General features: G+C 45.2%; 1 protein-coding gene across 6 annotated transcripts in view; it reads left to right on the top strand.

The window, feature by feature from the left end:
- The window catches only part of DPF3 (double PHD fingers 3), a 256,139-nt gene extending 239,147 nt beyond the window's left edge, over positions 1–16,992 (top strand). For 3 of the 6 annotated variants that reach the window (XM_036267854.1, XM_036267846.1, XM_036267890.1), the window contains 2 exons: positions 5,252–5,364; positions 16,356–16,687. In XM_036267854.1, coding sequence (XP_036123747.1) covers positions 5,252–5,364; positions 16,356–16,562 — 320 coding nt within the window. In that variant the 3' untranslated portion in view covers positions 16,563–16,687. Of the gene's footprint in view, positions 1–5,251; positions 5,365–16,355; positions 16,694–16,906 lie in introns of those variants that run through there. The other 3 variants (XM_036267829.1, XM_036267819.1, XM_036267810.1) reach the window with 3 other exon arrangements.
- The last annotated feature ends 1,151 nt before the right edge of the window (positions 16,993–18,143 follow it).

Here is an 18,143-nt window from a genome sequence, read left to right as displayed (position 1 = left end):
TACTTTGAAGGGTTTTAGGAATTAGTTCTGGGCAAAAATGAGTTCTAGCAGTAAGACCTAGAAATGGGTTTCTCGCATTTTCCTTAGAAATGTTCCTTTGTCTCACAGTAAGCATTATTTTAGTCATTTCATAATAGATAAGAAGTCTGATTCTTACGGTTTTAGCTGGTAAGGGACGTTTCCAGTGTTTGGAGATAGGCAACAGAGAGCCAGCCCGCTATGGTGGCTCAGACAGGGGCATTTAGTTCTGGGCACAGTTTTTGTACCTGCTAATGGCTGGTTGAGCGCCTTGGCCCTTTGTGCCTTGTTGCCCTGGCAGAGACGGCGCGTCCCTGCTCCCCGCACCGAGTGACGTCTTGAATTCTGAGCTGAAGGCGCGTTTCATGGGCGGGGGACTGGCAGGGGCGGAGGTGTGCTGTGTGAATGTCAGTTCCTTCCTCGAGGTTTGAAGGTCTTTAGGGGGGAGGCTGATGACTTTCTCAAGGCTGAAACACAGAGAAAGCCCTTGGGACTTTTTCAGAGACTTCCAACAGGAGTTTCCGAAACCCATTTGCTGCTGTTCACTGATTCAAAACTATAGCAGAAAATGTTTTCAGAGCTCAGCATAGCGTCTGCGAGAACTTGAGCATAGATCGGCTCTCAATAAATATTTGTGGAGTGTTGTTGGCTGCAGGAAACACACACGTCACCCGCCCCCATCCCCACCTGTGGAGGCGGCTCCAGTTGGCTGCTGAGTTCCCTGGAATGTGCTGACCTTCCTTCCTGGGCAGAGGACACCACAGGAGACTGTTATTATTAGTAGGGCAGCTTTGGCGCAGATCTGTCATCACCCCCTCACTCCGGGTCTTTACTGAGCAAAGACAAGCTCCAGAACTTGTGGTAGTCAACACGGCTGACCACCCTCTGCTTGGCATTGTTTCTTTGGCTGCTGTGACCCCATACTTGCCTGGTTGGTGTCTCCTCTCCGGCCATTTACTCAGTTTTCTCTGTTGGTCCTTCCTTTTGAGCTTTACGTGGTTGATTCCTCAGAGCTCAGTCCCAGACCTTTTCTCTCTTCTTTCTTCTCTCTTCTGGTCTTTTTTATTTTCCTTCAAATCTAAAGGAAGGAAATGACATTCACACCTATTTAGCAGAAAACCCTGAATTTACATGTTGAGTTCATACTTCTCTTCTAAACACATATATTTGACTCCACCTGACATTTCCACCAGGAGCCTCACAGACTTCCCAATTCAACAGAGTGAATCCTGCCCCCTCCCTTCGGCCCCTGGATGAGTACTGTGGTCTCCTCATCGGAGCACGTTTTGCTGCGGCCCACCTAACGTCTTAGGACCAAAAGTGGAGAATATTTCTCGCCATCTCTCTTTTCCTACTCTCCTGAAGTTCAGGCAACGGTTAAGTCCTGTCATTTTATCATGACTTTTCTCAAATCCCCACCTTAGTTTAATCATCCCATCTCTCTCCAGTAGCTGCATCAGCCTCCAAACTAGTCCCCCGGCAACAATTCTTGCATCTCTCCATTCCCCGCCTCTATTCCCGGCCTCCTTCATTCCCATTCTCTCCTTAGCAGTTCCTTCCTCCCTCCCTCCCTCTCCCTCCCTCCCTCCCTTCCTCCTCCTTCCTTCCTTATTCCTTCCTTCCTTCCTTCCTTCCTTCCTTCCTTCCTTCCTTCCTTCCTTCCTTCCTTCCTTCCTTCCTTCTTCCTTCCTTCCTTCCTTCCTTCCTCCTCCTTCCTTCCTTATTCCTTCCTTCCTTCCTTCCTTCCTTCCTTCCTTCCTTCCTTCCTTCCTTCCTTCCTTCCTTCCTTCCTCCTCCTTCCTCCCTCCCTCCCTCCCTCCCTCCCTCCCCTCCCCTCCCCTCCCCTCCCCTCCCCTCCCCTCCCCTCCCCTTCCCTCCCCTTCCCTTCCCTTCCCTTCCCTCTCCTTCCTTCCTTCCTTCCCTCCTTCCTTCCCTCCTTCCTCCCTCCCCCTCCCTCCCTCCCTTCCTTTCTTCTGGATTTTAATTTTTCTTTATGTTTTCTTTATATAAAAAGATCTTTTCAACTTTTTATTTTGAAATAATTATGGCATCATAGAAAGTTATTAAATGTACTACAGAGAGGTCACATGCACCCCTTGACCAGTTTCCTGCACTGGTAACATCTTACGTAATTATAGTTCGGTATCAAAACCAGTCCATTGACATCGCTGAAATTAAAGACCTTATTCATATTTTATTGTATTTATATGTGCGCGCCCTGGCCGTTTTGGCTCAGTGGTTAGAGCGTCGGCCTGCGGTCCAGAGAGACCTGGGTTCAGTTCCCGCTAAGGGCATGTACCTCGGTTGCAGTTTGTCCCTAGGCCTGGTTGGGTCATGCGGGAGGCAGCCACTCGATGTGTCCCTTTCACATCGATGCTTCTCTCTCTCTCTCTTCCTCTCTCTCCCTCCCGCTCTATCTGAATAAAAAATAGAAAAATGTCCTCGGGTGAGGATTAAAAAAAAAAAAAAAAAAAGATTGTATTTATATGTGGGCACACACTGTGTACCTCTCTGGGTATATGTATAATTCTGTGCAATTTTACCATGTGGGTAACCACCACCACAACCAAGATTCAGAGCCGCTTCATCACCCCAAAGATCTCACGCTAAAGTATGTTCCTGTAAAACACGACGTGATCCAGTCCCTGCCCTGCTTAAAACTCTTTAATGACTTTAAAGCCCAACCCTTAAGTAAGGGCTACAGGTGCCTGTGCAATCTGGCTCCCACGGCACTGCCAGCGCCTCCTGCCTGCCGCCCGCCGCCCGCCAAGCCTCTGCTCACCCGCCTTTCTTGTCCTTGTAACTGGCCAAGCTCCTCCGGGCTCTGAGCCTCCAGAGCGCCCTCTCCTCACGTGGAACTCTGTCACCCGCAGCCAGCTCCTCTCGGGAAGCGTGGCCGTGGCACCTCGGATGAGGGTGGGCTCTTCTATGGTGTCTTTCCATTGCCAGTTACGACTTTCCTTCATGGCACCGATCACGCAGTTGTAAATAAATAGATATGTGCGTGGCTCATTGATTTGAGTTCTCTCTAAGCAGAGGTGTCGGGGTGTCTTGCTCACCACTGTATCTTTTCTGTCCAGTGCATGGCTGGCCTAGCAGCTGCTCAGAGATACTCATACGTGAACAAGGTCATGAATAATTACAGTAAGCTGGCTGGTTGTGGCTGGGGTGTGGCCTGAGGCCACGGAACTGGGCAGAGTCAACTTGCTTTTATGGTATCTGCTCCTATGAACTCATCTGCAACCTTCCCAAGGGTGCCCTGTCTGGGAACCTGGGCATTTATGGCCCATGCCGCTCAGAACCTCTAACAGGCATTTTCTCTCCTGTTCTAATCCCAGTATTTTCTCTGAGAACTTGGTATAGGGAACAGCCCTGGCCAGTGTTCTTAGACAGATCTTTGAGGTGCTTTCAAGAACATCAGCTGGATATTCCTCCAGGCTTTTAATACCAGGCTTCTTTCTCTTCGGGGTCACTGCCGAGGTGCCACTTTGAGAGGGTTATTAGTCCAGAGCTGTGGGAGTCTCTAAGTTGGATGTCACCTGAGAAGCCCTTGTAAAGCTTTTAGATCAGCTCTCTCCTCGATACTTCTTCCTGCTCTTCGCTAAGTGGCCCCTCTCCCCCATCGCGTCTTCTCCATCCCCGCTCTTACTCTCTCGGAGGCAGCAGTGCGGCTTGTATTTGTGGAGCCCCAAGTTTGAAGGGACAGTATGTCCCCCAAATTTTTGTGATGTAACTAGCTCTCCGAGGACTTGGAAAGCAGGAAATGGGGCCTCCTGCTGGGATGTGGCTTTGCCAAGGGGTGGTGGCACCCCATGGGGTCCTGACCATCTGTGGAGGGCACTGGGTTGGTGAAACTGACTCTAATTAGTACTATTCCCTCCCCCCACCCCCGGTCTCTAGTGTCCTTCTTTAGAAGTACGCAATCCCTCATGCGAAAGAGGCAACACAGTGCACTGTATGGTGGGTTTGGCAGAGTTGGGAGCTCTGGGGAAGGGTGAACCCCCAGCAGCAGGCAAAGCTGTCAATTCTTTTTTAAAAATATGTTTTTATTGATTTTAGAGAGAGAGGGAGAGGGAGACATAGAAACATTGGTTGGCTGCCTCCTACACGCCCCCCACTAGGATCGAGCCCGCCACCTGGGCATATGCCCTGACCGGGAATCGAACTGGTGACCTCTCAGCGCACAGGACAATGCTCAACCAACGGAGCCACACCAGCCAGCGCAAAGCTGTCAGTTCTTTTGTGACAGAGTCAGTAACGCTTTGCCCTGGGTGCACTGGGCAGATTGACAGCACTGGGAAGCCTGAGATCATCATCCAAGTTTCCTCTCCCTGCCAAATAGGTCACAGGTCTTCACGTTCTGTGGCTCAGAGCTGTCCTCTCACTGCCGGAGCCTCTCTTTGGGGTGAGCTATGGCTGAGGACAGAGTCCAGCTCTGCAGGCCAAGCCTCAGTATTGGTCCACTGGGGCTGCGGGCTCCAAGGTTAAAGCTTAATGTCCCTCCCATCCTGCTGTTGGCTTGGCTAATGCGATACTTGGGATGGAGGAAAGAGTTAGAGCCAGCGGCCTGTCCTTGTAGGATAGACCTGGCCACTGTGTACCCCTTGCTGAGGTGCTGCACTGCTTGGCCCTCCCCGGCCACTTCCCCCGCCGCCCCTGGTACCCGCAGGGCGTGGACTCCTGCTGAGCTCTGGGGCGGGCACTGGTGTTTGGATGACAGTGCAGAGCCTCACAGAGCCCCTGAGCTCTGTCCGGGAATCCTCCCTGCTCCTCCCCTGGGCCCTGAGGCAGTGCGGACAGCCCTGTCGATCAGAAGGCTGGGTTCCAAATGGCTTTTGTGTGTGGCTCCTGCCGCAGTTGATGCTGGGGCTGGGAGATCATGCTGGTGACTCCCGGTGCTGCTTGGGCCACGTGCTGTGCAGTGTCCTTTCTGTTGCTCTCGGTCCCTTTCTGTCCTCATGACTGGCTACGCGTCTAGGGGCAAGAGGATGTGCATGGCATCCATCCCTGGCGAAAGGTTAATGCCCATCTCTCTCTTAGGCCTTGATCTGATGTAACTGGGTGGTGGGGAGTGTGGGTAGGGCCCCATCTGGGTTCCTAGTTTGTTTCCCAACACATGTTACCTACCACACCTTCCCTCCAAGTTGGGCATCAATGTGTTTTCAGTTAGTGGGGTTGAGGGGTGACAAGGGAGACCCTCTGGCTTTAATGCTGCCATTTCCACTTCCTCTAGGTCACCCAACCTGCCTGCAGTTCACCCTGAACATGACCGAGGCCGTCAAGACCTACAAGTGGCAGTGCATAGAGTGCAAATCCTGCATCCTCTGTGGGACCTCGGAGAATGATGTGAGTCTGGGGCTTCCCCGAGAGGTGGAGGTCCACGGAGCGGGAGTCCTTTGAGGGGTGGGAAGGAAAGCCAGGCTCTCGTAATTGGGATACTGGAGAAAGTGTCCGTCGGGACCTTTTCCTTTGACCCCGGGACACTTGAGACCCCTGTTACCACAGACCTCGGCTACCCTCAAGAATAGATTATATAAAAAAGGCAGGACAAATACTTGATTCTTTCCCTTTATTTATTAGTTTTCAGAATAGCAGGGTGGTTTCAACACACATTGATGATTAAAACACTCAAGAAAATAGAAATTGTGGTACTTTTTTAACATGATAAACTTTTAATTCCTTAGAATCAAAGCCATTATCTTATTTATAGGGGAACATTGGAGGCATTTCTACTAAGATCAGGAACCGGATAAGGATGCCCACTATCTCTACGACTTTCATCATTATCTTAGAGATATTAGATAATACAGTTAGACAAGAGAAATCAACTAGGAGCTTAAGATGGTAACAAAGTAGTAAAACTCCACTTCTTTTTTTAGTTAAACTCGATTTCATAAACTATTATATCTGAAAAACCCAAGAGAATCAATGATAAGACTAACTCAAACATTAAGAGTAACAGGATATAAAATTACCATACAGAAATTAATAGCCTTCAAATGCACAAATAATAAAGTTAGAGGACATAATGATAAACTCTACTTACAATAGCAACAAAGAAATACTTAGAAATAAGCTTAATAGTAAGTGTGTAAAACTTATATAAAAAAAATTAAAACACCTTTGAAAAGATACAGAAGTAGTCTTGAGCAAATGGAAAAACATTATGTGATCTTGGATAGCATGAGTCAACATTATAAAGATGTCAGTTCTTCCTAAGTTAATTTACAAATTTAAATCAAGCCCAATAAAAACACTAAGTTTTTTTTATGCAACTAGAAAAGTTGATACTAAAGTTTATATGGAAAAACAAGCATGCAAGAATAGCCAGGAAAACACAGAAAAACAATAACTTTTGAGGGGAGACTAGCCCTACGAGATGTTAAAAATACTATAAAGCCTCTATAATTAATACAATACAGACAAATAGACCAGTGGAATAGAATAGAAAACACGTAAATTGACCCAACTACATATGGACATTTAGTATAGGATAAAGGTTGCGTCTAAAATTACTGGACCAAAGATGGACATTTTCATGAATGGTGCTGGGACAATAGGATAACCATGTGGGGAAAGGTAAGATTAGGTCCACATGATGCATAAGAACAATCTCCAAATGGACTGGGGTCTACATATAAAAAAAAGACCATGCCCTGGCCGGTGTGGCTAAGAAGTGGTTAGAGTGTCGGCCCTCACACCGAAGGGTTGCGAGTTCGATTCCCTGTCAAGGGTACATGCCTGGGTTGCAGATTTGTTCCCCGGTCCTGGTCAGGGCATGTGCGGGAGGCAACCAATCGATGTGTCTCTATCACATCAATGTTTCTCTCTCTTTTCCCTTTCCTCCCTCCTTCCCTTCCACAGACTATAAAAATCAGTGGAGGAAATGTCCTTAGGTGAGGATTAACCAAAATAAATAAATAAATAAATAAATAAATAAATAAATAAACCCATATTAGTACTAGAAGAAAAGAGATGAATTTATTTTTAATCTAAACATAAGGAAAGATTTTTGTGACTCAAAGTTCAGAAATAATAAGAGAGAATGTTGAAAAATGAAAAATTTGACCATATAAAATCTGCATAGTAAAAAACATAATAAATTGAAAGGACACCTGGCAGATTGGGAGAAAATATTGGTGGCATATGCTATACAAAAAGGGCTAATGTTCCTAATATATAAAGAACTCTTAAAATTTGAGTGACAAGGGACCAGAAACCTGACAGAGATTGGAAAAAAGACATGGAAAACAATTCACGAAAGATATACAAATGTCTCCACAAATTTAAAAAAAAAAAGTTCAAATGTGCTTATAAAGAAATTCAAATGAAAGCAAAATGGAGATTCCATTTCTTTCCGATAAAATGAAAATAATTAAAAAGTATTACAGCCCAGCCGGTGTGGCTGAGTTGTTGAGCGTCGACCCATGTACTAAGAGGTTGCCGGTTTGATTCCCGGTCAGGACACATGCCCAGTTTGTGGGCCAAATCCCCAGTGGGGGGCATGCAGGAGGCGGCCAATCGATGTTCTCTCTCATTGATGTTTCTATCTCTCCCTCTCCCTTCCTCTCTCTAAAATCAATAAAGAAAAAATATTTTAAGAAGTATTACAGTACTTCTGTTGACAACACTGTAGGAAAGCTGGCACCTTCATCATTGTCAGTGGAAATACAAAGTGGTACAACCCTTCTGGAGGAAAATTGAACGATACCCAGCACAACTACTACACACTTACCTATTGACTTAGCAATTTCCCCTATAGAAATCTACCCTAAAGATACACCCACAGCACTATGAAAATATATATGCATAAGGTTGCATTGTTTATACTTAAAAATATTGGAAACAACCTAAATTCTCATATGTAGAATGTTTGACTAATGATGGTACAGCCCCACAATGGAGTACTATGCAGGTGTTAAAACAACAACAACAACAACAACGAGGCAGATGTTTATGAATCAATATGGAGCAATTTCCAGGATAAATTGTTAAATTAAAAAAGCAAAGTAAAGATATATCTATAATATGCTGCCATTCTTGTACGAAAGGCATGAGAAATTATACATGTATCTGTTCACTGTGTGAAAGAAATACAGAAAGGATAAAGAAGAAGTTAAAGGGATTGATTATCTACAAGAATGAATGAGAGGGGGGGTCGAAAGAATGGGGAATGGTGGTGGGATAGTATGGATAAAGAGGGTGACACTTCTCTGAGAATACCTTTTTGTATAGCTCTGAGTGTTAGAACCAGGGTGTTGTTTCACATACACTACGACAGATAAATACTGAAAACAGCCAGAATGTGGGGGGAACCGAAAATAGAATGTGAACTGTAACATTCCATTAACTGTAAAGTAAATAAATAACACAACCATACCGCAGGGTGGGGTAGGAAAGAACTAACTTAAGTAACTTTGGAAAGTAATATTTGTGTATCACAGCTAAAGAAAGAATATACAAATTTTGTACTCTAGCGAGTAAATTTGTTTCTCACAGGCAAGTGCATTAGTAGTTTCATTTTGAAACTACTTTACATGTATACAGGTCTGAGCTACTAACTATGCATTGTAAATAATGAGAGTCTGGTTTCTCAATGTCAGAGAAAAAATATTCAGATAAAGGGTGAAGGCTAAACTGAACCCTGTGGTGTTGGGTTGGAAGAGAGGGTATTAGTAGGAATTTTTTACTTTTAATATAATATATTTTATATATATATGTTTACATATTTGTCTATAGCCCTGTGTATGTATGTACACATATGGATGGAAACAGAAATAAATATAGATGTGGCCTGGCTGGTTTGCTAAGTGGTTAGAGCATTGGCCCAAAGACCAAAAAGCTGTGGGTTTGGTTCTGGTTAAGGGCATGTACCTCGGTTGTGGTTTGATCCCTGGCCCTGGTTGGAGTCATGCAGGAGGCAACCAGTCGATGTGTCCCTCTCACATTGATGTTTCTCTCTCTCTCCCCCTCCTTCCCTCACCCCCACTCTATCTGAAAATCAATGGAAAAGTATCCTTGGGTGAGGATTAAAAAAAAAAAAAAAAAAAAAAAAATATATATATATATATATATATATATATATATATATATATATATATATATAATATGTGTGTGTGTGCATGTGTACCCACACATACATTTATTTATTTCCTAATTCTGTCAGCTGGGAGGGCCTAGAAGCAATGACAACCCTGAAACAATGAGGACCCATAGCACCCAGATAATGGTTTCTAAATACAATTGACCCTTGAACAATGCTGGGGTGGGGTGATGAGCCCCTGTGCAGTAAAAAATCTGTATAACTTTTGACTCCCCAACAACTTAACGACTAATAGCCTGTTGTTGACTGGAAGTCTTACCAATAACATAAAACAGTCAATTAACACATATTTTGTTTGTTACATGTATTATATACTGATCCCCAGCTCAGGGTTCCGTGCCAGGAAGAGAAGTCCTTGTAACTTCTGGCTGTAAAAACCAGTGGGGGGTGTGGCTGAATGAGATGAAGGCTGCCGAAGTCCCAGGCAATTCCTCTTAAAGGACCCATGCATGGACTTACTCAGACTCACTCCCTCTGAGCTCCAGTTCTGGGGCAGCAGCTTGAAAGGCTGGAGGGAACTGAATTGTCTGGCATCAGGGCGAGAGCTGGAGGGGCAGCTCTCTCACAGACAGAAGTGCTGGCAGAGTCCATTGTTCCCTTTCTGAGCCTCCCTTAAACAAAGCTGGTAGATGGGCACCGTATCTGAGTCTCCATCAACCTGGCTCACACTGTTTGCCCCACCTTGGTAATTCCCTGAGACCACACACCACCCAATTTGCAGTTTCCTGTGGCTTTAAATACAAATGGCTCATCTTGGCTCATGCTTCAGACTTTACTAAAATCTCTCAGACAAGCAGCATCTGGCCTCAGTGTGCCCCATACATCTCTCTAAGTGGCCCCAGGTCCGGCACTAGCAGCAGCCAGCCTGTGTTCACAGCTTGGCCTTGGTTCACACCTTGGTTCACAGCAAACCCAGCATAAGTAGCCACTTGCAGATTGCTCTGCAGCTTGTGTCAGGTGGCCCCAGGCAGGGCATAGACAGTGATTGACCTCACACCTCTGGAGAGGCCCTAGAACCAGTGCACCCGGTGATCAGCTTCAGACCACCCCGGATTACAACTCTGCCATCTCCACGAGTGACACACTCAAGGGGTGGACTTAGTGGGCACCAGAGCCCTGCTGAAGTAAGTTCTGTTCTGTGGGGTGGGTCCATACACAGCTGATTCTCCATAGAGATTGCAGTTAGTCCTTGCAGCCAATCTTCCTGGGGGCAAATCTCTCCCATTGCTGTGCCAACAGCAATCAAGACTTAACTACAACAGGAAGGTGGACACAGCCCATGGGGCAGGGGTTGCACCTGGAATGCCCAGCTCTGATGAACAGGGAGGTTGTGCCACTGGGCCCTACAGAACACCTACTATTTTAGGCTTCTCTACCAAGCCTGGGAGACATAGCAGCTCTATCTAATACATAGAAACTGCTGAAATGAGAAGACAAACATGTCTCAAATGAAAGAACAGAACAAACTCCAGAAAAAGAACTAAACAAAATGGAGACAAGCAATCTACTAGATGCAGAGTTCAAAACAATAGTTATAAGAAGCTCAGTGAACTTAGTAAGAACTTTGACAACATAAAAAGGACATAGAAATTATAAAAAAGAACCAATCAGAAGTGAAGGCTACACTAACTGAAATAAAAAATAATTTTCAGGGAATCAACAGTAGAGTAGATGAAGCTGAGAATCAAATTAGCAATTTGGAATGAAAGGAAGCAAAAAACACCCCATCGGAATAGCAAAAAGCAAAAAGAAGCTTAAAAAAATGAGGATAGTGTAAGGAGCCTTGGGACTACTTGAAACATACCAACATTCGCATCATGGGGGTACCAGAAGGAGAAGTGAGAGAACAATAAATTCAAAACCTATTTGAAAAAATAGTGACAGAAAACTTCCCTAACTTGGTGAAGGAAACAGACATACAAGTACAGGAAACTCAGAGTCCCAAACAAGATGAACCTAAAGAGGTCCACACCAAGACACATAATAATTAAAATGCAAAATTAAAATTAAAAGGTTAAAGACAAAGAGAGAATCTTAAAAGCAGCAAGAGAAAAGCAGTTAGTTACCTATAAGGGAGCTCCCATAAGACTGTCAATTGATTTGTCAACAGAAACTTTACAAACCAGAAGGATTGGCAAGAAATATTCAAAGTGATGAAAAGCAGAAATAGATTATCAAGATTACTCTACCCAGCAATTCTATCATTTAGAATTGAAGGACAGATAAAGAGGTTCCCAGACAAGAAAAGCTAAAAGAGTTTATCACCACTAAACCAGTATTACATGAAATGTTAAAGCGTTTTTTTTTTTTTAAGGAGGAGGAGGAGGAGAAACAGATAAAAAATATGAATAATAGAATGGTAATAAGTACATATCCATCAACAATTGAATCTAAAAAACAAAATCAACTAACAAACAGAACATAAACAGACTCATAGGTACAGAGAACATTTTGATGGTTGCCAGATGGGGTGGGGATTGGGGGACTGGGTGAAAAAGGTAAAGAGATTAAGAAGTACAAATTGTTTGTTACAGAACAGTCATGGGGATGTAAAGTTCAACATAGGGAATATAGTCAGTAATAGTCTAGTAACTATGTATGGTGTCAGAAGGGTACATGATTTATTGGGACAATAACTTAATAAGTTATATGTCTAATCACTGGAGTGTACACTTGAAAGTAATATAATATTGTATGTCAAGTGCAACTGAAAAATAAACAATGATGAGAAAAAGAAAACATGACAAGTAAATGTACTTTGGGATCCCGGGGAAAGGGACATAAGTGGGAAAACTGGTGAAATCAAATGAGGTTTGCAAATTAGTTAGTAGGGTTGTGCTTATGGTAGTTTCCTGCTTTTCATGATTGTACTATGATAATGTAAGATGTTAACATTAGGGGAAGCCAAGTAAAGTATACAGGAATTTTTTGTACCATTTTTGCAACTTTTCTTTAAGACTAAAAGTATTTCATAATAATAAATTTAAAATTAATGGGATGTTTTCTAGCATCGTCCAAAGGCAACAAAGTTAAAAAAAAAATCTATGTGAACTTAAGGATTTAAACATATTTGATTAGTTTCAATCTGTTACAGTTAAAATTGTCCCATCTTTGCCCAGTTGGAACATACGGTGGATCCTGAGTTATTTTTTGACTCGGGCACCCTGAGTCCTCATGATCCCAATAGTTTGATGAGTTTCTTGTTTTCTAATATGTAAAAATATTTATCCAGCTCCAGGTCTGGAATCACCCATTTTCCCAAGGATTTCTGGTTTCTTTTAGTGGGCAGTGGTCTTTAGAGAACATAATATGGGTGCTGGGGGTGCTGATTTTTACTGTATTATTCATTGTTTTGGGGCATTTTCAATGAACAGAGCTAGGAAATATGTTTTGTTTCTTTTAAAGATAAAAAGCACCATAAATTAATGCTGATACTTCCAATTCACTTACAGGATTAACTATAGGGTTTTTACTTAGTGTCATTGATCTTACATTTATATTTTCTTTGAACTATGTCAACATTGTTTGCTCTCAATAGTAACATAATTACTCATTTAATACACACACAAAAGTATCAGTTCCACTATTACCACCAATAGTATGATTTCTGAAAACACACACACACACACACACACACATTTGCACTTATTTTTGTCCTAAGATATATTTGACTAAGGATGTACAGTCAAGCTACTTATTTTAAAGTCACTTAGAATACTTTCTTTCTGAATGGTTATGCCACGAAGTAATAATTAGATTATTTTATTTCATTTTTCTTTTGTTTTTAGGGACAGTTACAATATGAATTTTTCTTTATGACCGTGTAAAATATTTACTGGTTCCAAAATCAAATGTATAAAATAAACAGTATATTCAAAGAACTCTAACTTCTCTCCCTACCTCTTTTACACGATCCTCTCACTTTGCTTAGAGGTAACCATGTAAAAAGTCCTATTTTATCTTTCCACTTTGTTTTAATGTAAGCATATGTATGTGCACATGAATCCATACAAAATGGATGACTTTTCTTAGAAAATGATAACAGAGATACATATTTTCTTCACCTCGCTTTTCTACTGGAAATTCTGGAGCTGACTCCATAGCAATATATAGACAACCTTTTTCCCTGTCTACAGCTGCGTAGTTCATTCGTTTATTCAACCAGTGTGTTATTGATGGACATTTGGGTTGATTCTGGTCCTTGGCTTTACAAATAGGCTTAATGCCGAGGTCTTATTGACGTCGCAAAGCCTCGGGGGAGGAATCAAGGAGTAAGCTGCTTGGGCCACCGGCTCCTCTCACGGAGTCTGGGTTTTATTCTGCACATCCGAGGATGAAATTCCCATTCTTCTGGAACTGTAGCCATAGGTGGATCCTAGTTCTTGGATACCTGGGAGTAAGAGGTCCTTTTAAATTGTGTTTCTCATGGGGGTTAGTATGAGCTGGGCTTTCTTGGTGATTTTGACAGGCAGTTATCCTGAGGAGCAGTTGGAAAAGAAGAGAATATGGTGCTAGACAATGACCAACCCATGCAGAAAGCTTTCAGACCCACACACAGATGCCTGGTTTCCCTTTAGGAGATTCATTCGGGGTATTCTACTCTCTTGTACTTCTTGTGTTAGCACTGTAGCAGGGGTTATATCTTTAGGACATTGGTTATACTGTTTCTGATCAGCCTCTCCCTATCTTTTTTCCTCACCCTAACTTCTTTCTCCCCATATTACCCTAAATCATAGTGTCATTTAGCTTACTTCTGCTCTGACAATCATGGTGTAATTTTTTTTTTTAAAGTAAACCACACTGTCCTGTTTTCATCTACTTCTCTGACTGCTTCAGTGTCTCTTTTTTCTCTTCCTGTCCCTTAAAGTTGGTGTTCCCCACGGGTCTATTCTTGGCCTTTTTCTCAGTAACCTTTTATGAGTCCTTGATTTTTCAGAAGTAGCTTTTCAGTGAAAGCTGCAGATTTACTCTTTCCTCAGAAAAATGTACATTTATTCCTACCTGTATACAGAGTTGTGCATATAGTTTCAAGGAGTTCACGGACACCCCTCTATAAGCACAAGTTCAAGGCCGTCTTCTCTCCCAGGACCATCACTGCCATTTAATCACAAATGACTCCCAAATCCATCTCATGCCCAGCCCTCTCTCCAGGTCCCCACTTCCTCACGGCACCCCTCCCGGGTGAGCCGTAGATCTGTGGAACGTGTCTGAGGCTGAGGCTGCCATCTCCTTCCACAGATCAGCTCTTCAGTCCCTGTCTCATTGGGTAGCTGCATTATTTGGTTTGCTGTCTAAGCCACAACCCAGGAGATATTCTTGATTTCTTCCCTATCACTCTCCACATCTAATCAATGACTCTTCAATGGGAAGACCCTTTGCTGTCCCCCATGCCGTAGCCCTAGTCCAGGCCACCACCATCTCCCACCTGGATGGCTATAGCGGCCTCTTAACTGGTCTCTGGCCTCTAGAAGCAACCTCTCTCCACCTGGGTATCTATTTTTGCACAGTAGCTAGTGAGAGCTTTCTAAATGGTAAGTCCCAGGAGGCCTTGCATGACCTCTCCCTCCTCACGGCTTGCTCACAGTGGTTGCCAACTTCTATATCTACTTTTTCCAGGATCTCTTAACTGGTGGGAGCCAAGGTGAGATTTGATATAAAACTTAATTTTGCAAACATCTTATAAGCCATCAAAGCAGGTCCAAAGATCACTGAATAGAACAGGGCCCAACCTGGAGAATCGGGACCAGATCACAAACACTTACTGAGGAGCTTCTATGTACAAGGAAGTTCTGAAGGAGAAACAGAGATGAGTAAGACAAGGTTCTGTCCCAAGGGCCTCAAGTCTCTAAAGGAGTGGACAAAATAGGCATGTTCCAAACCAACTATTCAACAGAATAGTTAGTTGTCTACCACTACCTGACTTTCTAATGTAAAGGAAACAATTAAATGTCTTAAGAAAGGGAAAGTACTATGGGGACGCAAGTGGGGATAGATTAGTGAAGTCTTTGGCAGAGAAGGGTTTGAAGACTTGAAGGGCGGGTAGAGAATGGTCCAGAGAAGGTGGTCAGGGACTGGGAGAGCCTCCAGGCAGAGGGACCTGGAGGAGCAAAGGTACATACTGTGTCCTTAGAAGTGAGCCACAGTCTGGCCGGTGTGGCTCAGTGGTTGAGCATCAACCCATGCACCAAGAGGTCGCTGGTTCGATTCCCAGCCAGGACACATGCCCAGGTTGTGGGCCTGATCCCCAGCAGGGGGCATGCAGGAGGCGGCCAATTGATGTCCTTTCTCATCAATGTTTCTATCTCTTTCTCCCTCTCACTTCCTCTCTCTCTAAAAAATCAATAAAGGAAAATAAAAAAATATAAAAAGAAGTGAGCCACAGCTGGAGGGTTTTTGGGAGCTGAAAAATGGCTTCATTTGCATTTCTCCACATTTGCATAATGAAACCCTAAAATGGTTCTGAGGTGTCATGGATGTTACCACCAAGTATGGTTGTTGTGCGTTTCACAGATGGAAAGGGTGAGGTTCAGAGCAATTTAAGTAACATTTGCAAACATTTAAAGTACTTTCTATATACCAGGCAACCATCATGGGAATATAGAAATGCATACATTTTAGTTTTCTGCCCTTGCAGAGGCAGAATAATAACAAATCCCTTTTAGCTCAGGTGTGAGGTGATAGTCAAGAAAGGCTTCTTGGAGGAGGTATGATTTGAGCAAAATCCTAAAGTAAGGGTAGGATTTGCATAGCTGGGGAGGCAGAAGGGGAAATTCCAGGTGTGGGCAAAGCACAGGGCGTGTTCAGGGACATGAACATGAGTTCTGGAAAGGGACATCCAGGGAGGTTGATCTGTGGAAATAAGGCTGGTGGAGCCCTGGCTGGGGTGGCTCAGTTGGTTGAAGCATCGTCCTGTACACCAAAGGGTCACAAGTTCAATTCCCGGTCAGGGCACATACCCAGGTTGCAGGTTTCATCCCAGGTTGGGGTGCATGCGGGAGGCAACCGATTGATGTATCTCTTTTGCATTGATATTTCTCTCTCCCTCTCCCTTCCTCTCTTTCTAAAAATCAATAAAAGCATGTTCTTGGATGAGGTTTGAAAACAGCCAGTTTCAGCTGGCAGACAATAAAAATAAAAAAAAGAAAGAAGGCTGGTGGAGTAGGTAGGGGCCAGGTGTTCGTATTAAATAATTCAGTCTCTCTCTCCTCCTCACACCTACTCTGTGTTCCACCAGGACCAGCTACTCTTCTGTGATGACTGTGACCGTGGCTACCACATGTACTGTTTAAATCCCCCTGTGGCCGAGCCCCCGGAAGGTAATGGCGATAAGGTCGACAGTCACATCAGCTACCACTGCCATTTACTGAGCCCCGACTATGGTGCAGGCCTTGTGCTAAGGGCTTTGCATACTTTGTCTCATTTAATCATCACTACCCTCTGAGGTAGGTATGACCACGACCCTTTTACAGATGAAGAAACTGAGGCACAGTTCAACCAGCTGAAATTTCAACTTGAGGACCAAAGCGATGTTTCCCAGACATATGGCTGAGGTGGTGGGAGGTGGGAGCCTCCAGGGGAGCTGGCCCAGGCCCGGGCTGCGGGGTGTGAGGCCCGAGCAGGGAGGGGAGTCTTTCCAACAGTGCAGCACCTGCTCTCTGCAAGGCTACAGACTCCAGCACGTTTTGGGCACTGGGATTTGTTCTCAGGGCTTAGAAGGAGTGAGGGCCCAGGGTGGGGCTGGAGGGTAGGGGAAGGGCTACTGGTAATGCCCGCGTGTTTCTCTAGGGAGCTGGAGCTGCCACCTGTGCTGGGAACTGCTCAAAGAGAAAGCCTCAGCCTTTGGCTGCCAAGCCTAAGTCACCGCAGGCGATGTGCCGCCGGAGAGGCGAACCGGAGCCCAGCGCAGAGCAGACTGAGCCCTTACCCCCGAGTATCCGACGGCCGCCTGAGGACACCGGTCATCAGAGGGCGCGGACGCGGCAGCAGGAGGGCGTGTCTGCTCAGCCCCCGCCGGTGTCTGTGCTTCAGCCAGACTCTCCTGTTTCTCCCGAAGTATCTGCACTTGTGAAGAACGCCCTGGCCCGCGGAGCCCTCTCGCGGCCCAGCACTGCGGCCCTCTCACTGGCTCCCACCGAAGGGAAGGCGTTTTGTGACCACCATCTGTTGTTCGTGTGTAGTTTGGTGATTTCTGTCTGTTGTGTTCTAAGAAAACCCCCCACTGCCTCCTGCCTCCTGCTTAGGCTCTTCATCCTGAAATCGGCAGACGAACAGAGGGCCGCACAGTTGTCATTGCTTAGAAGCCTCCCTGGAAACTTCCCGCCTCAGAGCCTGGAGGCCATCGTGACAGTGAACATCCCCGTGTTCCTGGGCGTCTGTGAAGAGGGAGAGCTGCTGTCTGGACCCGGCAGAGAGCTGCCCGGAGTCATCGCCAGGGTGGTGGGGATGGGGCTGGGAGGACAGGGGAGGCCCTGAGTGGGGGCGGAGACCTGAAGACAGTCCCGAGGCCCTGCAATAGCCAGTGAGTGCTTGTCACCCATTGGGTCTGGCCCCGCCAGGGACCAGGCTGTGCAGGCCCTTCGCCTTCGGAACTGGGGCGGCCTTGAGGGAGACCAGCCCCCACCTCTGGGCAGAGAGACAGATGTAGACTCCGCCTCCCGACCAGGCCGGGTCTCACCCGACCGTGAGTGAAGATATCTGCACAGTGGACAGTCTGGATGTCGGTAGAAAGGACGGCAGCTGGAGAAACCCTTCGGTGTTGATGCGACACTACGGATTCCTTTGCCCAAGTGATTTCTTCCCTCCCCGAGGTGTATGTCTGCCACTGTCCACTGAGGCCTGATTCTGGAAGTTTTAGGATGATCCTTACCTAGATAATGGGGGTGATGCGGTTATTCGTGATCAAAGTGGCAGCACCGCGGAACCCCAGCTCGGGGCCGCTTTGGTCTCCTAAGCTGCCAAGTACGTGCTCGGGCTTGTTTTTGTTTGGTTTTTTAAATGAACTGAGAAGAAAGAGGCGGGGAGG

The sequence above is a fragment of the Molossus molossus genome, unplaced genomic scaffold (assembly GCF_014108415.1).
Source record: "Molossus molossus isolate mMolMol1 unplaced genomic scaffold, mMolMol1.p scaffold_m16_p_1, whole genome shotgun sequence".
Classification (NCBI taxonomy): Eukaryota; Metazoa; Chordata; class Mammalia; order Chiroptera; family Molossidae; genus Molossus; species Molossus molossus.
Note: the sequence above shows the minus strand (reverse complement) of the source record. Positions and strands in the feature narration are given on the sequence as shown.